The following is a 22,066-nucleotide window of genomic DNA, read 5'->3' on the forward strand; positions in this document are numbered from 1 at the left end:
CACCCCATTGTCCCCAATACTGGGCATTTGCTGTACAGCGTTAGACATCACCAACTATTTCAGCTTCTCCTCCATTTCCAATAACTCCAGGTACTGGCCCTTTAAATAGCAGTTTCTTGCTACAACTTCCCACAGTAGTCCATCATATTTGAGCCAGGGATGGGTAGCGGGTGAAGTGCCCCCTGGGGTGAGTGTAACAGACCCCCATACTCAAGAAGAGCACATCCACCCTATAAGCTTCCCTTGCCCGGTACTAGGGACGAGCCAAACAACTCCCCCCCCCCCCCCCCCCTCCTTCCAGGCCAGTTTGCTTCGCAGAAGAACATGTGAAAAGGCAATAAATTTGTGCAAACGGCATTAAAGTCTATGGGAGACGAACATGAAAAATCAAAAGTGCTCATTTTAAAGGCTAATATGCAAGTTATTGTCATAAAAAGTGTTTGGAGACCCGGATCCTGCCCCAGGGGACATGGATCAATGCAAAAAAAAAAAAAGTTAAAAAATTACAGTTTTTTCAGCAGCAGTGATTTTAACCACATCAATACCGGGGGGGGGGGGGGGGGGCACTTAAACACCTTCCTGCCCAGACCAATTTTGAGCTTTCAGCGCTGTCGCACTTTGAATGACAATTGCGCGGTCGTGCTACACTGTACCCAAATGGAATTTTTATCATTTTTTCCCCACAAATAGAGCTTTCTTTTGGTGGTATTTGATCACCTCTACGGTTTTTATTTTTTGCTAAACAAAAAAAAAAAAGACCAAAATTTTTTTTTTTGTTTCAGTTTCAAAACTTTGTAAATAAGTACATTTTCTCCTTCACTGATGGGCACTGATGGGGCTACACTGATGGGCACTGATAAGGTGGCACTGATGGGCACCGATGAGGTGGCACCAATGAAGTGGCATTGATGGACACTGATATATGGCACTGATAGGCGGCACTGATGGGCACTGATAGATGGCACTGATGGGCGACACGGATGGGCACTAATAGGTGGCACAAATTGGCACTCATAGCTGGCATGGATTGGCATGGATAGGCGGCATGGATGGGCATGGATAGGCGGTACAGATGGGCATGGATAGGCACTGATAGGTGGCACAGATGGGCACTGATAGGCGGCATTGTATTGTATTATACTGTGCTAATGGATGTCAATCAGTGCCAAACAATAATGCATGCCAATCAGTGATGCCCATTGTGGGCACTGATTGGCATCCATTGTGGACACTGACTGGAATCCCTGGTGGTCTAGGGTGGCATACCTTGTGCTGGGCATCCCTGGTGGTCTGGTGGCGTCCCTGGTGGTCCAGTGTCGGTATCCTCTTGAGGGGGGGGCTGTGCTGATAATCGATCAGCACAGACCCCCCCCCCCCCCCCGTCAGAGGAGCAGCCGAACGTCTCTCCTCTACTCGCATCTGACAGACGCAAGTGAGGAAAAGCCGATCACCGGCTCTTCCTATTTACACTGTGATCAGCCATGATTGGACACGGCTGATCACGTGGTAAAGAGTCTCCGGCGGAGACTCTTTACCGAGATCGTAGTTGCGGAGATCACGTTATATGACGTCCGGTCAGGATTTTGAAACCACTGTGCCGCCGGGTTTCTGTTATAGGGCGGGCGGCAAGTGGTTAATAATGCTTAAAGTGAAACAATAAAAATGAAATATTCCTTTAAATATCGTGCCTGGGGGGTGTCTATAGTATGCCTGTAAAGTGGCGCATTTTTCCCGTGTTTCTAACCGTACCACAGAAAAATTACATTTCTAAAAAGGAAAACATTTCATTTAAAATTGCTTGTGGCTATAATGTATTGTCGGATCCCGGCAACATACAAAAAATTAATAAATTAAAACAAACAAAAAAAAAAAAAAACAGCGTGGGTCCACCCCCCCCCCCCCCCCCCCCCCCAGGTCCATACCAGGCCCTTCGGATCTGGTATGGATATTAAGGGGAACCCATGCCAAAAAAAAAGGCGTGGCGGTCCCCCCAAAAATCCATCCCAGACCCTTATGTGAGCATGACAGGCTGCAGGAAACGAGAGAGCAGTGCATCATGGGGCATTCCGCAGCGCTCGAATTTGCCGCGAACACCCCATAATGTTCAGATATTGGCCGAATGGCCGAACACCCGATGTTTGAGTTGAAGAAGCATAAAAGACTGTTTATTCAAAACACAGGTGCGGAGATATACACTCAGGGGACAATCCCTTTTCTTTGCATAATGGCTCAGGGCTTTACAACTTTACAACTTGTAACAAGAGACACACAGGTACATTCAACTTTTCAACAGCAGACCGTCCTATCAGCAGGGAGGGCTGTTGGAGAAATCCCCCCTCCCTCCACCCTGCCCCCCTGGTCTACATGCTCCTACATTGAAGAACAGAGATCAATGGGACCAGCTCTTTCAATGAACACGTATAGTTCGGAAACAAACCAGGAATAGTCTTCATATATGTAGCAAGGTTCCCTTTTTGGTGCAAGTAAAATATTCATAGAACCTAACTACACAAAATACGCTGAGTTGTCTGAATCTTACTTCACAGTGACGCAAGGATGTCTGAACCCGGAGTGTCAGGCGAGTTGGAATGTTCACCAGGTCATGGCCGTGCAGATGAGCAGGTAATTCTAAGCAGTCCCCTAGGGGGCCATGCTACATAGGGTTAAATAATTCCTGCATCACTCCTATTAATTTATCATCTCTATACTTCTCTGGTAAGCCTCTTATACGCAAAGGTTTGCATCGGCTTTGAGTCTCTTGGTCCCCCATTTGGTATAAGAGGGATCGGTTTGACCTCTGAAGGGACTTCATCTATTCATGCATTTCCTCTAACCTTTGATTATGTGTGCCCAGTCTTCCTTCCATCTCATCCACTCGGCCCAAGACCTGCCCAATGTCTGAACGGACTGCCACAATATCCGTTTTCAGGGCTACCTTGACCCTGACCAACATCTCTGCTAGCATCTCGTTAATTTGGGGTACACTGGGGTACACTCACCTGTGCTGCTTGCCCCGGCCTTACTTCTTCCTCAATTAGTAGGTCTGCTCCTCCTTTCTTTTTCTACTCCCCCCCTTGAACTTCTTAAGGGTTACCCCCAGTACTTCTTGGCCGTGTAGATGATGAATCATTAAGTCTTCCCACCTTGACTTCCTCCTGTCGTTTTTTGCCTGCCAGCCCCAAACTGTACTAAGACCCCATGTCTGGGACTACCATACCCATCCTCAGTTATACTTGTTCCTGCAGACATATATATTGTTCTGTCTCCTCCTCTCCATTGCCCCTTTCTGTGGGGGTTCCCAATAGCTCTGTTCTTGGACCCCTTCTCTTCTCTATCTACACCTTCTCCCTTGGTGACTCACTTGATAACCGCCCACGGCTTCCAATACCACTAGACACCCAAATCTGTCTTCTCCTCACTCCTTCAGTCTTCTCTCGCATTACTAACTGACATATCAGTATGGATGTCGCACCACTTCCTTAAACTAAATCTCTCTAAAACTCAGCAATTAATATCACCCCCACCCCCGCCTGTGCCCCCCTCCATGACTTTTCCATCAAAATCAACAATGCAACCATCAGTCCCTCCCCCCACGCCAGAGTACTCGGTGTAATCCTAGACTCTGACCTGTTCTTTCACCATCAAATCCAATTCTTGTCAAAAGTTTGTAGAATTCACCTTCGTAACATCTCTAAAATTCACCCCTTTTTAATGAATGAAACCAACAAGTTCCTCATTCACTCCCTCGTTATCTCTCGCCTTGGCTATTGCAACTCAATTCTCATTGGCCTGCCTCGCCATAGGCTCCTCCCTTCTTCAGTCTAACATGAATGCTTCTGCCAGACTTATCCACCTTACCAACCGCTCAGTGTCCGCCAACCCTCTCCTCCAATCCCTACACTGACCTCCATTCATTGTCTGCCAACCCTCTCCTCCAATCCCTACACTGACTACTAATCAGTGTCCACCAACCCTCTCCTCCAATCCCTACACTGGCTCCCAATCAGTGTCCACCAACCCTCTCCTCCAATCCCTACACTGGTCTCCATTCATTGTCTGCCAACCCTCTCCTCCAATCCCTACACTGACCTCCATTCATTGTCCACCAACCCTCTCCTCCAATCCCTACACTGGCTCCCAATCAGTGTCCACCAACCCTCTCCTCCAATCCCTACACTGGTCTCCATTCATTGTCCACCAACCCTCTCCTCCAATCCCTACACTGGCTCCCAATCAGTGTCCACCAACCCTCTCCTCCAATCCCTACACTGGTCTCCATTCAGTGTCCACCAACCCTCTTCTCCAATCCTTATACTGGCTCCCAATCACCCAGCGAATTAAATTAAAAATACTAACCACCACATACAAAGCCATTCACAACTCTGCCCCGAGCTCCATCACCAATCCTGTCTCCAAATATCACCCAAACCGTCCTCTCCGCTCTTCTCAGGACCTTCTACTCTCAAGTTCTCTCTCGTCTCCTCCTCCCATGCTCGTCTCCAGAATTTCTCCAGAGCCTCTCCCATCCTCTGGAACTCGCTACCTCCACCGGTCCGGCTATCCCCTACACTTGCTACCTTCAGACGATCCCTGAAAACTCATCTATTCAGGGAAGCAGATCACATCTCCAACTAATCTTCAACTACTTCCATCAGCTCATTCCCCACAGCTACAACCTTTTGTATCACCTGTCCCACCCTATTAGATTGTAAGCTCTTCTGAGCAGGGCCCACTTAATCCTCTTGTATTTTATTGTATTATAACTGTATTGTCTGAGGGGCTTCTGGAAACCTCGGGGGATGTGTAAAGCCCAATCCATGAATTTCACCAGAAATGGCAAAACTTTTGCTGAAAACTCCAATCAGAGAGTTGTGAATGTTGTTGATATTTGTATGGAATATATTCTCATAGGAGGTACACTATGACATCACATCCTGGACTGGGCAGAGGGCGGCCTCTGGGAGGAGCTGTAACCGCCAGCCTTGCAATGCCTCATGGGAAATGTAGTTCCAGCTGGAAGGCCCCGGGTTGCCTACCTCCGGTCTAGAGCTTAGTAAATAGGGGGAAGCTCTGCTGACTTCCATCATCCAATCATACGCAATAATGCTGTTTTTTTAATATATTTTCCTTGCATGTATAATAGTAATAAAATAATAGCGTTGGATGCCTCCTGGGCTCGGGGTAGGCGGGGCTCCTTTGCCTGTTTTATTTGATTTTCCTCTCATATTCACAGAGTAAAGAGTACAGTGAATAAATAAACTTCACAAGCGAAATTTCAGGAGTGCTCAGTGAGAGAGAAAAAGATCTTAGAGATGCAAAAGCAAAAAAAAAAAAAAAGGGGTCTCTATTCAACGCTGGTATTTCCGTTTAGTTACACAGTCCTGTTCATTTAGTTGCTCCAGAACAAGCTCACTATATATATAAAAAAAAGAAGAGCGAGGTTCAAACGGCCACAAAGTCACAACCTCAGGATCCAATCACAGGTCTGCCATCGGTGAAAAAAACGGAGGCGGGCAGCAGAGAGGCACCCGGGGCAAGTAGGAGGAAGAGATCCTGAGTGGTCAGTGATGGAAGCCAGGAGCCGTAGTGGGTTTCTACGGGGCGATGGGAGATAAGCGAGGCAAGTTTGCTAAGGGCTGGGAGCTGGAGCCATGTATGGCCGTAGTCCCTTCTCTTCATGTTTTCAGTGTCCCGGCATCGTGGCTCTTCTGCCCTCCTCACAGCTCACTCCTAGCATCAGGCAGAGGTGTGGGTTTCAGGTATAGTGAAGGCTGCGCAGCGTGGTGAGCCATTACGTGTCAGGGCTCCCCCCATCCTCCCCCCAGAGGCCTAATGGTGACCTAATGGTGGCATGGTGGGTGTAATGCAAGGTAGATTGATGGGCGCCAGACACTTCTTGAATGCAAAGAGATTTATTCTCGAACAGAGGTGTGGGAGACAGGGTTGGGGCCAAGACACCATTTAGTAGATACAATGTTAATTGGCAGACTCCGAGACTTCTATAGACAGACAGCCATGCAGGGAAAGGCACCCAGCTAAACATCACAGCTGCATGTGTAGGACCGCTGTCTCCTACGGCAACAAGCTTGTAACAGTTTCTAACAAAATGTTGCAACAAACTCCTTCACTTCCTGACCCACTGCCACTGGACCCTTTGACCTCTTCCAATCTTCTCACTTAGTATCTTCCTCAAGCCTCACCCCCGTGTCCCTGCTGGGTCCCTAGCTTGACAATCACAGATACTCCTCAAGCATCACCCCAATGGTATGCTCAGTCCCTGGTTTGGCACACAATAATTCTCTGCAAATATCACCTCCACTGGCTGGGTCCCTGGCTTGGCACTTGCCAAAGTTTTCCAATTCTTCACCATCCCCGGTGGGTGAGAATACTGCTCTGGTACTTGCTTCAATTACTCACTGTGGTCCCTGGTAATAAGGTGTTTGGACCCTTAGTGGCCACAGCTTCCCCTCTACCTTCAACCACGACAGATTCTCCATCCAGCAGAACCATCGCTTCTGGTTGGACTGCAAGCCACAATCCCAACCCTATGCTTCTCTCCTGCTTCTGGATAGGCCCTCAGATAGCCTAGTAGCCAGATTTGCCCAGGATAGGCTTCTGGCTTCTGGCCTAGCAGCCTGGGGCAATATGAAACACGTCCACCCAGACAGCCATCCAGGTGACACAGAACCCCGATCACCTGACTCCACCCAAATATATAGATTCTCCCAGCAGGCCAAGGAACCCAAGAAAATCCCTGCCTATTGGCTGAGACACCCCATTCATTCCTAATCTATCCTTGCAATACCCTTGTCTTATCTAATGTCACCAGATACCCGGCCACCTAGTGACAGACGAGAGAAGTGCAACAATCCCAGAATTAGGACAAAATCAATTGACCTTCTAGCAATTGGCCAAGGAAACTACCACTTGGCAAATAAATTTAATAACAACCCTGCGAAAACATCAGGGTGCTACATATATTTCTTGAGGGATATTGTTCAGAAACCGTACTGTCCCAAGTGAAAGAGCCTCTTCATTCAACACAAACCACACATATAAGACCCCGGATAACAGGGGTAAAAGGAAATTCTGTGTCTGGTGTGATTGTACGGTGAGTCGGATTAGTGCAGATCAGAATGGGGTTCTCTGTCACCCTGTGCCCCTAATAGATACAGTGTGACTTGCACATAGGAGGGTATGGGGGAGCTGGAAAATGGGTTTCCAGAGCTCTCTAAGGTAAGCTGGGTTCCACAAGCCCCCCACCCAAAGTGACCCCAGTCACAGTGAGCAACCTTTTCAGGCCCGCACACCAGTCTAAAGCCCCGTACACACGATCGGAAATTTGGCCAGCAAAAGACAGATGAGAGATTTTGGTCGGAAAATGCGTGTGTACGCTCCAACAGACTTTTGCTGGCCGAATTCCCGCCAGCAAAAGATTGCGAGCAGGTTCTCAATTTTTTCGGTCGGAATCGGAAAAGTTCTGATCAGAAATTCCGATTGTCTGTACCAATTCCGATGCGCAAAATTCCTACGCATGCTCGGAAACAATGTGACGCATGCTCGGAAGCATTGAACTTTATTTTCTCGACTTGTCGTAGTGTTGTACGTCACCGCGTTCCTGACAGTCGAAAGTTCAGCAAATTTTTGTGTGAGCGTGTGTATGCAATCCAAGCTTGAGCAGAATTCCGTCTGAAAAAAACATCCAAGGTTTTTCTGACGGAAATTGCGCTCATGTGTATGGGGCATAAGGACATGGTACCAATCAGTGGTGAGATTACTGCTGCTATATACAGGTGCTGTATAGTGCTTCAGAGGTAAATAAATGACCAAACCTAGCTTTGTCTTGGCTCGTACTACACACAAGGCAATACTTACGATCAGGCAGTCCAAGACCCCTACTGGAAGGCCTCAGTTGTCACCAACCTTTAGCTATAGACATGACCAGTCTGCTGCCCAGGCTGCAGAGCAATGACTCTGAGCTCCAGGTGATCCTAAAAGGCCTGCAAGGAAAAAGGTGCACCATTGGGACAGGAACAGTGGATCAGAAGTCCTGAAATGTGTAGGACAGGAGCCTGGGGGATGTGTAAATCCTGAATGGGACCTTTCCAGGCTCCCTGCGAGACACTCTGTATATACAGTTCAGTGAGTGAGCCATGTGAACATAGAACGTGTGAAAGGACTACATGTCTCCTCCCCCTCCTTATCTCCATAACATGACAGGGTAAGGGATGGTGGGGTTCTATAGTACTAATAAACTTTTAATTCATGGGGGTGGGACAACACTGCTCCTCCATAGATACAGTACTGCGAGTATCAGGACCCGAGTCTGAACCTGTGACCTCTGCTGCATAGTTGCCAACTGTCCCAAATTTCGCGGGACATTCCCGCCATTAGGACATTTGTCCCAAATTAATTTTGTCCCGGGAAATGTCCCGCGAAATTCGGTTTGTTCAGGGAAATTTCCCATTTTTTTGCCGCCGGCCGCTAGAGGTCGGCGGTCGGCGGTCGGCGGAGACAATGTCTCCGCCGGCCGCCATTTTTAAAAAGACCAGAAGTTGGTCTACACCTGTGGCGCCGCCCACCCCCGCTGCTAGTGTGTTACTGTTTGTGTCAGAGTGTAAAGGGCGGTGGGCAGCGCCACAGTCATCTGCGCGCGGCAACGGCGGCATCATGTCGGGGGCCAGTCAGTCTACAATGTGGATGTCGGGTCGGGGGCCGCCAGTCGGATGTCGGGGGCCAGTGACAGACAGTCATGGTATGTGAATGTGGGGGCCAGTAACAGTCATGGTATGTGAATGTGGTGTGGGGGGGCAGCCTGTGAATGTGGGGGGCCAGTCTGTGGATGTGGGGGCCAGTCTGTGGATGTGGGGGCTGGTCTGTGGAGTATGTGGGGGCCGGTCTGTGGAGTATGTGGATGTCAGAGGGGCACCAGATGTAAGGAGGGGCTCCGCTGATGGACACAGATGTGAGGAACGTACCACTGATGAGGCACCTGATGTAAGGACAGACTCCGCTTGGGACGCCTGATGGCATCTGGTGGAAGGCAACGTGGCTAGTGACACGCTCAGGGCTCCCACTGATTCTGCATTATGGTGAGTTGAATGATTTCATTTCATATTACAATGTAATAATAGAAATAATGCGCTTCAATCATCCTAACACCATAACAACCATGGCGCCGGGATGATTGAAGCGCCAACACCAGGTATTTGGAGTATCTTTATCTGCTGATTGTCAAACTCTGGAAAACACATATTGCTATTGTGGTGTAGGATCGGGGGGCTGCTGTCCCTCCTTTTCCTCTCCCCCCACCTTCCCTCTCTCCACCCCCCTCCTTTCCCTCTCTCCATCCCGCATTCATCTCAGACTCTAACCACACCCCTTTGAGCCATGCCCCATGTAAGTCACGCCCACTATTTACGTAAACCCCGCCCATTTTTCGCCGCACCACATTTTTACCTTTTCCTATGCCACACCTATAAACGCATGCCCCGCCCCCTAATTATACCACCACTCCACCCGCTGCCAAAAAAGCGTCCCGCATTTTTTTTTTACAATGTTGGCAACTATGCTGCTGTGTCTGGCAGTATTTCTTCTTGCTGAACCACCTGGACAATTCCTTGAATGATCTTGCCATGAACCCTGTTTTTTTTTTAACCTAAAACTCTTTGCTGCTCCCATGCACTTTCAGATTTAAGCCAGGACTCTACTTCCTGTTTGCCAGATTATTGTGCTCCCTCCAGCCAATATCTCCCTCTTGTCTCTCCTGCTGCCGTCCCTTGTTTCTTCACTGCCACTCATTACCGACCTTTGCTTGTTCCTCGGCTATGCTTCTGCTGGATCTCAACCTGCAACCACTTGTTACCGATCTTTGGCTTGTTTTTTGACTATACTTCTGCTTGATCCCCATCTGCTACTGGACCTATCCTGCTGGTCATTGGGAGTCTCTCTACTGTTATAGCTACTGGTCCCCAAGTCTGACCCCTGACATTGTCCCCTTAGGACAGGAAGTTGGCTACTGGCAGGATCACCAGGTGAAAATAAAGGTAAGAAAACTAAGGACTGGTAAACTGCAATATTTGACATTTCTATTCTTGGGTTTTGATTTACTTTAACCACTTCACACCCGGCCAATGCACACATACGGCCCGGGTGGGAGCCATCTACTTCTGATAGGACGTTCAGGAACGTCCATCAGAAGGAGCGGGATCGCGCGTGCCCGCACAGCGGCGCGATCCCGATGTGCTCGTGTCACCCGGACACGGCGCATCTCAGATCGGCAGGAGGGCTCTCTGATTGGCCCTCCTGATCACATGACGGCCGTGTCCAATCACGGCCGTCATGTGATGTAAACAAACAGCCGGTTTCTAGGCAATCGGCTCTCCTCTCCTCACACAGAAGTCATCGCTGAGGAGAGGAGAGCAGATCGCTGCAGCCGGCTGATGATCAGTGAGTATGAGATGTTTTTTACAGCTTTTTACTAACTGATTACCAGTCTAGTGTAAACACACAACGCACCACACAGTGTAAACACAATGTCCCCACATATGTCCCCAAAACACACATGTCCCCAAATAATAAAAACACATGTCCCCCACATATGTCCCACTAAAATCACATGTTCCAATGATTATGTGCACACATCTGTACATGATCATTTGCGTACATATGTCTGATCACACAAACCAATTATTATACACTTAACGGAATTTTTTTTACCAAAAACATGTAGCAGAATACATTTTTTCTTAAATTTATGACAAAATTTGATTTTATTGGATTTCTTTTAAAATAGAAAAAAGAAAATAGTTTTTTTTCCAAATTTCTGCTTTTTTGCGCTTATATCGCAAAAAATAAAAAACGGAGTCGTGAATAAATAACACCAAAATAAAGCTCTATTTATGCGAACAAAATGATAAAAATTTCATTTGGGTACAGTGTAGCACGACCGCGCAATTGTCACTGAAAGCGCGAGAGCGATGAAAGCTGAAAATTGGGCTGGGAAGGAAAGTGCCCCGGTATTGTAGTGGTTAATAGATTAAGATGTTAGAAAGCAATAAGGATTTGTGCTGCAACTAACAATTATTTTCATAATGCTTTACATATGTAAACAGTAAAAAGGGAGGACAGACCATATTGGCCCCATAAAGAATGAGGAAGGTCTCTGGTTACAAAGGATGGGGGGATGGTGAAGGTATTGAATTTATTCTTCTCCTCAGTCTTCACAAGGGAATCGGGGGGCTTCAGTAACCAAAACTGCAGTGTTTATTCTCAGGACACATCACAGGAATCCCCTCCATGGTTATCAGAGGACAGAATTAAAATTAGACTTTGGAAAACTTAACATTAATAAATCACCGGGACTGGATGGCTTGCACCCGAGGGTACTTAGGGAACTCAGTCAAGTAATTGCCAGACCATTGTTTCTAATTTTTACCGACAGTCTACTGACTGGAATGGTACCAGCTGATTGGAGAAAAGCCAATGTAGCACCAATATTTAAAAAGGCCCCAAAATACATCCCTGGGAATTACAGACCAGTTAGCCTAACATCAATAGTATGTAAACTCTTGGAGGGGATGATAAGGGACTATATACAAGATTTTAGTAACGAGAACGGTATCATTAGCACGGATGATACTAAGCTAAGCAGGGCGAGAACTTCTTTGCAGAATATGGAAACCTTGCAAGAAGATCTGAACAAATGAATGGGGGGAGGGGCAACTACCTGGCAAATGAGGTTCAATGTAGAAAAATGTAAAATAATTCATTTCGGTGGTAAAAATCTGAATGCAATCTATAGACTGGGGGGGGGGGGGGGTGAACTCTGGGGAAATCTAGGATGGAAAAGGTCCTAGTTGATGATAGGCTCAGCAATGGCAAATAGAGTATTGGTATTAAAAAAGGGGATCAACTCCAGAGATAAAAGGATAATTCTCCCCTCTACAAGACTCTGGTCCGGCCGCACCTGGAGTATACTGTCCAGTTCTGGGCTCCAGTCCTCAGGAAGGATGTACTGGAAATGGAGCGACTACAAAGAAGGGCAACAAAGCTAATAAAGGGTCTGGAGGATATTAGTTATGAGGAAAGGTTGTGAGCTCTGAACTTATTCTCTCTGGAGAAGAGACGCCTGAGAGGGGATATGATTTCATTATATAAATACCGGACTGGTGACCCCACAATATATAAATACTGGACTGGTGACCCCACAATATATAAATACCGGACTGGTGACCCCACAATATATAAATACTGGACTGGTGACCCCCCAATATATAAATACCAGACTGGTGACCCCACAATATATAAATACCGGACTGGTGACCCCACAATATATAAATACCGGACTGGTGACCCCACAATATATAAATACCGGACTGGTGACCCCACAATATATAAATACCGGACTGGTGACCCCACAATATATAAATACCGGACTGGTGACCCCACAATAGAGAGAAAACTTTTTTGCAGAAGGGAGTTTAACAAGACTCGTGGCCACTCATTAAAATGAGAAGAAAAGAGGTTTAACCTTAAACTATGTAGAGGGTTCTTTACTGTAAGAGTGGCAAGGATGTGGAATTCCCTTCCACAGGCGGTGGTCTCAGTGGGGGGCATCAATAGTTTCAAGAAACTATTAGATAATCACCTGAACGACCGCAACATACAGAGATATACAATGTAATACTGACATATAATCACACACATAGGTTGCACTTGATGGACTTGTGTCTTTTTTCCACCTCACACACTATGACGGACTTGACAGTGATCAGGACTGAGGATGGTTTCCGGAGGACCTGCCACATGACCTTCTGGTAGGAAGTCCCGACCATCAAACCTCAGTGATGAGTAAGGTGGGAATTATTCAGAGAGAAGCACCAAAGGGCCAATGGTAACTGAGGGAGCTGCGGAGATCCGGTTGGGACAACTTTAACCCTTCATATAAAATATAAATAAATACAATTCAATTCTTTAAATCTACAGAGCCAGGCTGAGAAGAAACCTGTATTACTGATAGTACTTTGATTCTGGAGCTTGCTAAAAGAACTGTTAAGCCCAATATACACTATCAGATTATCTGGTGATTTTTCACTTCAGATTTACCAAAACCATGTAGTGAAGGGCCGGCCTGATTGCAGACACATTGAAACTCCTGAGGTTTGACCTCATATTGTATGGCTTTGGTAAATCTGAAGGGAAAAACGAAATCAGCAGAAAATCTGATATTGAGTATGGGGCTTAAGAGATACAATAAATATTGAAAAATATCGCTGCACTGAATATTCTGACCTTTGGCGCAAAGGTTTGTAGAAAGTCAACACAGCCCTTCACCACGAGGACACCATTCCAACTGTGAAGCATTGTGGTAGGTATCATGGTGTGATTAGGCTTTTCATTGACAGAGAAAGCGTTAGGTGAAAGTTGAGAGTGGAAGGGATGCAGCCAAATACAGGAAAAGCTTTGTTCAGTCTAATAGAGAGTCACCTTCCAGAAAGACAACAGATGTAAAGACCAGTGGCGTCACTAGGGGGTGGCTTTTGAGGCTATTGCCCCGAATCTGCAGTCTCTGCAGGGGTCCCCAAGGGGAGGGGAGGCTCTCTGGGGACCCTGACGCAAGGGGGAGGCCCTCTGGCAACCCAGACGCAAGGGGGAGGCCCTCTGGCAACCCCGACGCAAGGGGGAGGCCCTCTGGCAACCCCGACGCAAGGGGGAGGCCCTCTGGCAACCCCGACGCAAGGGGGAGGCCCTCTGGCAACCCCGACGCAAGGGGGAGGCCCTCTGGCAACCCCGACGCAAGGGGGAGGCCCTCTGGCAACCCCGACGCAAGGGGGAGGCCCTTTGGCAACCCCAACGCAAGGGGGAGGCCCTCTGGCAACCCCGACGCAAGGGGGAGGCCCTCTGGGGACCCTGACTCAAGGAAGGGGCCTCTCTGGGGACACTGATTTAAGGGGGGGCTCTCTAGTGACCCTGATGTAAGGGGGGCTCTCTAGTGACCCTGATGTAAAGGGGGGGCTCTCTAGTGACCCTGAAGTAAAGGGGGGGCTCTCTAGGGACCCTGAAGTAAAGGGGGGGCTCTCTAGGGACCCTGATGTGTATATATTATATATATATATATATATATATATATATATATATATATATATATATATATATATATATTAGGGCTGCGGAAATTAACGATTAATTGTTCGATTAATCGTTAATTTCTTTGATCGATCAAAATAATTTTGATCGAGGACGATCCACGGAGTCAGCTCCGTGGTCTCGCCCATAGGAAAGGTCGCGGCTTCGGCCTAGCTCTGGAGCCGCAGCCATCTTGGTCCACCCGACAGCGGCCTAGACGCGTGTGCTGATGTCATCATCGCCCGCCTGCTTGTGTCTACTCTGAGGATGGACGGGTCTGCCTGCTGTCTATTCCAGACAGAGCAGACAATCATGAATATTAAGGTTTGGGGGAGATGTGAGGAGATGTGGGCAGTACTTTATGGGGGGAGAAGTGGGCAGTACTTTATGGGGGGGAGATGCGGACAATACAGCATGGGGGGGGAGATGTGGACAATACAGCATGGGGGGGAGATGTGGACAATACAGCATGGGGGGGAGATGTGGACAATACAGCATGGGGGGGAGATGTGGACAATACAGCATGGGGGGGGAGTATGGGGGAAATGTGGACATTACAGTTAAAGTTAAACTAACTTTCTACCTTTTTCTTAAAGTTTAATAAAAAAAAATTGTAAAAACTGTATGTGCATTATAATTAATCGAAATTAGTCGATTAAAAAAAACAAACGATTAATCGAACAGGAAAATTTTAATCAGTAACAGCCCTAATATATATATATATATATATACACATACATATACACATACATACATATATATACATGCATACATATATACACACACACATATACATATATTATATACATGTGTATGCCCTGCCAAGCATATGACTTTTACTACGCTGCTATGGGCTCTACCCCCAGATCTTTTGTAGACCCAGCAATGCTCCTGGTAAAGACACAACCCGAGCTGCACTCCTCAACCTGAATGTCCAGCTGAAAGCAGCGCTACGTCTTTCCTTTGTAACAGTCGACCAGACATTCCAAATATAAGATCGTTATATGATGAGTTATAGAAATGATTAATATTACCTGTATCACCCGAGGATCCAGATGCTCCATCGTCCTACAAAACACAGAGATGACCAATCATTACATCAGCAGAATTTGTGTCTCGTTATTTATCATTCAAAACAAAGACGGGAGCAATAAAACATTTACCTTAGTGCATTCCCCACATTAAATGATAAATTCACCTTTTCAGACAGAATATCACTTTCCAGAATAAACAGAAGTGTTTTCCAAAGCCATTCCTGGCCCCGCCCCCGATGTGCTCGTCTCTCACTTACCTCATTCATGGAACCTTTCTAATGTCATTTGACACGTTATTATTTTTTTGCTTCCATCACTTCCTGTAGATCATGTGACATTCATGAACCTTTGAGACCCAGCATGCACTGACAGAGGAGGGCGTGTCCACCACTCAGGACCACGCCTCCCTAATTGCAATACCACCTTCCACCCACTTCCTGTACAATCTGATTGTACAATCCCCTTTAGCTCTCTCATCAGCAGTGTAGTGCAAGGGCCTGCCTGATTGGATACAAATTGAATGGATTGGTCAGGTGAGTTCACCTATTCCAAAGTTCTGGTAAATCGAATCGATTGCATAGTGTATGGCCATCTTTATACAAGTACATAGGAGGAAAGATACACTCAGTTGTCGCTCCCCATTCACATCTCTAAGACGACTCACATTCCTCCATGTGTTTTTTTGAGCATTTTGGAGGTTTTTTTTTTTTTTTTTATAGTGGTGTATGGTACGTTTTTTACCGCACTTTTGGGTGTGTTTGGAGCGCCTTTCTCAAACACGAGACAAAAGGGATGAGTGGTTTGCCATGCATTTGGAAATGCACAGATATGAATGGAGCCTTGCTGATCTTGTGTAAACGCACCAATTTCACTTTCAGGCCCCATTCACACCTAGTGTAGAGGGAACGCACTTTTTTGGCTTGTTTTTCCCGTGACACAAATAGGGCAGTCTGTTGATTTCAATGAGCTGCTCTACACATGGCAAAGTAGCCCATGGGACATTTTGGCGTGATGCGGGTTACGCTTTTTTATTTAGCTTTTTTTGCATTTGTCACTTTGTTGTTTCATGTGGCAGAATGTGCGTTTTCTTCTGTGTTCGGTGTGTCGTTAACAATGAATGACACTGAAAGCGCAACTAGGTCATTTTAGGTGTATAAAAAGTTGGCCAAACTCTGTACGATCTCCTTTAGATTTTCCAAAACTATATAATAGGAAGACACACCATCGATCCAATCAGGCGGGCGTTTGCACTACATAATTGATGGTAGATCTAAAGGAGATTCTTCAATCAGATTGTATAGTGTATGGTGAGTAGGGATGAGCTTCGTGTTTAAATTGAACATCGGCTGTTCGCCCATTCGGCGAATTCCGAATGTTATGGGCCGTTCGCACCAAATTCGTGTGGCGCTCACGGCCCACAATGCACTGCGATGGCGCGGTGCATTGCTGGCTCATGATTGGCCAAGCATGCACTGTGACCCCGCATGCTTGGCCAATCACAGCGCCGGCAGCGAGGAGAGCCATGATTGGCCACAGGCAGGATGTCTGTGGCCAATCATAGCTCAGGCTGTGTAGTACACGCCCCATACTATATATGGCCGCCAGCACGGCGGCATTGTGTAGTGTGTTGGCGTCTGAAGCAGTTAGTGGGTGTTCTGTGTACCTTCAACACAGTACACACCGATCGTTATCGGACGATTTTCGTTCTTGCTCTTCTGTAGTGGTTGTTGTCTGCGTGTCCTGACCGCAGTATACACCACTATATTCACCTATATAGCTAGTGATCTATCTTTTATAATAGAGCTTGCAGTCAGTGGTAGGAGATTGTGCGTGCTGTCTGCGTGCTCTGAAAAAGATGGACGACAAAACAAATTATACAGGGGTGATAACCCTTCCCTATGTTTTCCAAAAAGCTTAAAAATAGTTTTTTTGACTGGAGCTACACTTTAAAAATGTACCGGTTGAAAATGACAAACAGATTCAACTTAACACAACAAACCTACACAGTCCCTGTCTTGTTTGCACCGCCTGTATACTGCTGTTCTGAGTATATAGGGCCTGGGGGCCACACGCATTTCCTTTTTTTAATATGGGTACGGGGTTCTCCTTAATATCCGTACAAGACCCAAATAGGCTGGTAATGGGCAGGGGGGGGGGGCTACCCATGCCATTTTTCTCAATGATTTTCATCTGTATTACCAGAACCAGATATTACATTAACCGCAAGCAGTTTTAAATGGTGTTATTTCCGTTTAATGTCATTTTGTGCAGGGACTGTTCTAAACACGGGAAACACGTGGCACTTCACAGGCATACTACAGACACCCCCCAGGCACCATATTTAAAGGAATATTTCACTTTTTCATTTTAATTGTCATTAAAATCAGTGCTCCCGCCAAAACGGCTGTTTTTAAAAGTTTTTTTTGCAGTGACCCATGTCCCCTGGGGCAGGAGTCAGGTCCCCAAACCCTTTTTAGGACAGTATCTTGCATATTAGCCGTTACAATTAGCACTTTTTTTTTCGAACGTTCGAGTCCCATAGACTTCAATGGGGTTCTAAAGTTCGTATGAATTTGGGGTCCGTTCGAAAGTTCTGGTGCGAACCGAACCGGGGGGTGTTCGGCTCATCCCTAATGGTGAGCTATACAGAACCCAGGACACCCTTCTACTACAGCTCTATCCACATGGGCTGTTATCTGATTGCTCAGCTCCTGCACACTCTGCCAAAATGAACAATGTATGCAAGATGTATTTATTGAGATCGGTGATCACTGATTGATTGCATTGGAAAACTGTCCACCTGAGGAGGTGGGTGGGTAGGAGCGACATCCTGGAAGGGGGGGAAGGCATCTACAGGGTGAGTGCTAATCAGGTCAGCTGGTGAACTCCTTCCTGTCTCTTAAAGGAGTTGTAGCGGTAAAAGGTGCATTCTATGCATGAAGATAAAAAAAACCTTCTGTGTGTAGCAGCCCCCCCCCCCCCCCCCCCATCGCCCCCTAATATATATAGTCGCACTTGTGACTGGGCCCTGGCTTTCTGCCAGTATGGAGGGGCCACCGCCAGAAGGATCTTCTGCTATTTACCCAGAGGCAATGATCGGAGATCGGACTGCTCACACAGCTGTATTATTGTATACTGCCATAGTAACTGCACAGCGGACCACTCACCCAGAGCCATGGAGCTTGCAGCTGCAAACCTCCATCACCACCGGGAGGCAGAAGCGGGTTACTCGTCAGTTGACCAGGTGGAGTGAAGGGGGAGGAGCCAGAGGAGGTCTCCCCCACCTGAGGAGATTCCTTCTTGGGATAGTGACCTGGAGACACGTGGAGGGAGACGGATCATACACAGAACAAACACAGAATAAACACGGAGCATACACGGAACATACACAGAGCATACACGGAACATACACGGAGCATACATGGAAAAAAACACAGAGCGAGAAGCACAGAGTCCCAAGCTGAAAGTGAGATAGTGAGTGCCATAGAACCCAACCCCTACCAACACTGCTACTGATCCCCCCACCAGCATCTACCACTGATCTCCCCCCCCCCCCCCCCCAGTTTCTGCCACTGAGCACACCCCCCAGAATCTGCCTTGCGGCTTCACTTCCCGGTTCCCTACTGCGCATGTGCGAGTCACGCTGCGCAATCCGGATGGTCCCCGCTGTCTCTGGGACCTGTGTGTCTTCCAGCAGACAGCGCGAGGGGCATGGGCAGAGGCGTAGACCCCCCGTTAGAGTCTATGCCTGGAAGTGGGTGCAAATACCTGTCTTATACAGGTATCTGCACCCCCTCCCCCTTGAAAGGTGCCAAATGTGACACTGAGGGGGGTTCCGAAAAGTGGAGGTTCCATTTTTGCGTGAACCTCCGCTTTAACCACCCCCCCCCCCCAAAAAAAATTATGATAATGTTATCTTTTTTTATACAGCACAGTGCTGTAACACCTGCGATACCCGGTTGATTCTGCCAATTTCTGCCCTCCCCTATATAACTGATGACACTGTTCATCATGGCTGCTGAGCCCTGACACTGGTTAATTTACATGCCTCCATCATCCGCTGCCTGCTCTCCTCTGTCCTCCCCCCCCCCCTGTCAGCTCTGTGTGTGACCTGCCCCCCCCCCTTCTATCACAATTCTGAGCAGTGCACAGATTACCGCTCCCAATCACTGCCAGCCCCTCTGCTAGGATTACATTTTGTATATACTATATACCATTTTCTAAAATTCTTCTTCTAAATAATGTTTTTCTTATCTCCGATTAGCGGTCACGTGACCGCCCGGCACTGTCTTTCTCCGACGTTTGTATTACAGAGGGAAATCACGTGACCCCCGACAGATGTCAGCGGGAGATCTTGGCCCCTTTCTCTGTAATACAAACATCGGAGAAAGATAGCGCCGAGCGGTCACATGATCTCCCTCTCCTATACGCTCACTACGCAAGCTACATAGGGCCCGCCGCTGTGGGAATGGGTGGGGGTTGGGCAGCGCCACAGCTCAATTGCTATTGCCAACCTCCCGGCTATTTTGTCCCATTCTGTTTAATAATGGCGGCAGAAAGAGTCTCCACTGCTGGCAATGCCTGATGTAAGGGGGGGGGGGGGAGGGGGCTCCGCTGGCAATGCCTGATGTAAGAAGGGGGGGGCTCCGCTGGCAATGCCTGATGTAAGGGGGGGGGGGGAGGGGGCTCCGCTGGCAATGCCTGATGTAAGGGGGAGGCTCCGCTGGCAATGCCTGATGTAAGAAGGGGGGGGGGGGCTCCGCTGGCAATGCCTGATGTAAGGAGGAGGGGCTCCGCTGGCAATGCCTGATGTAAGGAGGAGGGGCTCCGCTGGCAATGCCTGATGTAAGGAGGAGGGGCTCCGCTGGCAATGCCTGATATAAGAAGGGGAGGCTCCACTGGCAATGCCTGATGTAAGAAGGGTGGGCTCCGCTGGCAATGCCTGATGTAAGAAGGGGGGCTCCGCTGGCAATGCCTGATGTAAGAAGGGGGGCTCCGCTGGCAATGCCTGATGTAAGAAGGGGGGCTCCGCTGGCAATGCCTGATGTAAGGGGGGGGGGCTCCGCTGGCAATGCCTGATGTAAGGAGGGGCTCCGCTGGCAATGCCTGATGTAAGGAGGGGCTCCGCTGGCAATGCCTGATGTAAGGGGGGGGGCTCCGCTGGCAATGCCTGATGTAAGGGGGGGCTCCGCTGGCAATGCCTGATGTAAGGGGGGGGGCTCCGCTGGCAATGCCTGATGTAAGGGGGGGCTCCGCTGGCAATGCCTGATGTAAGGGGGGAGGGGCTCCGCTGGCAATGCCTGATATAAGAAGGGGAGGCTCTGCTGGCAATGCCTGATGTAAGAAGGGGGGCTCCGCTGGCAATGCCTGATGTAAGGGGGGGGGGGCTCCGCTGGCAATGCCTGATGTAAGGAGGAGGGGCTCCGCTGGCAATGCCTGATATAAGAAGGGGAGGCTCCACTGGCAATGCCTGATGTAAGAAGGGTGGGCTCCGCTGGCAATGCCTGATGTAAGAAGGGGGGCTCCGCTGGCAATGCCTGATGTAAGAAGGGGGGCTCCGCTGGCAATGCCTGATGTAAGAAGGGGGGCTCCGCTGGCAATGCCTGATGTAAGGGGGGGGGCTCCGCTGGCAATGCCTGATGTAAGGGGGGGCTCCGCTGGCAATGCCTGATGTAAGGGGGGGGGCTCCGCTGGCAATGCCTGATGTAAGGGGGGGCTCCGCTGGCAATGCCTGATGTAAGGGGGGAGGGGCTCCGCTGGCAATGCCTGATATAAGAAGGGGAGGCTCCGCTGGCAATGCCTGATGTAAGAAGGGGGGCTCCGCTGGCAATGCCTGATGTAAGGGGGGGGGGGCTCCGCTGGCAATGCCTGATATAAGGGGGGGGGGGCTCCGCTGGCAATGCCTGATGTAAGAAGGGGGGGCTCCGCTGGCAATGCCTGATGTAAGAAGGGGGGGCTCCGCTGGCAATGCCTGATGTAAGGAAGAGGGGCTCCGCTGGCAATGCCTGATGTAAGAAGGGGGGGCTCCGCTGGCAATGCCTGATGTAAGGAAGAGGGGCTCCGCTGGCAATGCCTGATGTAAGAAGGGGGGGCTCCGCTGGCAATGCCTGATGTAAGGAGGAGGGGCTCCGCTGGCAATGCCTGATGTAAGGAGGAGGGGCTCCGCTGGCAATGCCTGATGTAAGGAGGAGGGGCTCCGCTGGCAATGCCTGATGTAAGGAGGGGGGGCCTCCGCTGGCAATGCCTGATGTAAGAAGGGGGGCCTCCGCTGGCAATGCCTGATGTAAGAAGGGGGGGCTCCGCTGGCAATGCCTGATGTAAGAAGGGGGGGCTCCGCTGGCAATGCCTGATGTAAGGGGGGGGCTCCGCTGGCAATGCCTGATGTAAGAAGGGGGGGCTCCGCTGGCAATGCCTGATGTAAGGGGGGGGGCTCCGCTGGCAATGCCTGATGTAAGAAGGGGGGCTCCGCTGGCAATGCCTGATGTAAGAAGGGGGGGCTCCGCTGGCAATGCCTGATGTAAGAAGAGGGGGCTCCGCTGGCAATGCCGGATGTAAGGAGGAGGGGCTCCGCTGGCAATGCCTGATGTAAGGGGGGGGAGGGAGGGGGCCCGCTGGCAATGCCTGATGTAAGAAGGGGGGGGGCCCCGCTGGCAATGCCTGATGTAAGAAGGGGGGGGGCCCCGCTGGCAATGCCTGATGTAAGGAGGAGGGGCTCCGCTGGCAATGCCTGATGTAAGGGGGGGCTCCGCTGGCAATGCCTGATGTAAGGGGGGGGCTCCGCTGGCAATGCCTGATGTAAGGAGGGGCTCCGCTGGCAATGCCTGATGTAAGGAGGGGCTCCGCTGGGAATGTCTGACAGCATCTGATGGCAGGCGACACACTCAGGGCTCCCGCTGGTTCTGTAT

At 48.9% G+C, this 22,066-nt stretch overlaps 2 protein-coding genes across 2 annotated transcripts in view; both read right to left on the minus strand.

Moving 5' to 3' along the window:
• LOC143925145 (protein mono-ADP-ribosyltransferase PARP14-like) overlaps positions 1 to 22,066 on the minus strand; it is a 316,169-nt gene that overhangs the window by 289,880 nt on the left and 4,223 nt on the right. The window lies entirely within an intron of this gene.
• LOC143925146 (E3 ubiquitin-protein ligase DTX3L-like) overlaps positions 1 to 22,066 on the minus strand; it is an 84,489-nt gene that overhangs the window by 48,845 nt on the left and 13,578 nt on the right. The window contains exon 3 of the mRNA XM_077449764.1: positions 15,162 to 15,195. Coding sequence (XP_077305890.1) covers positions 15,162 to 15,195 — 34 coding nt within the window. The remainder of the gene's footprint in view (positions 1 to 15,161; positions 15,196 to 22,066) is intronic.

Source organism: Lithobates pipiens, unplaced genomic scaffold (assembly GCF_037356315.1).
Source record: "Lithobates pipiens isolate NorthernLeopardFrog02 unplaced genomic scaffold, aLitPip1_a1.2 Scaffold_22, whole genome shotgun sequence".
NCBI lineage: Eukaryota > Metazoa > Chordata > Amphibia > Anura > Ranidae > Lithobates > Lithobates pipiens.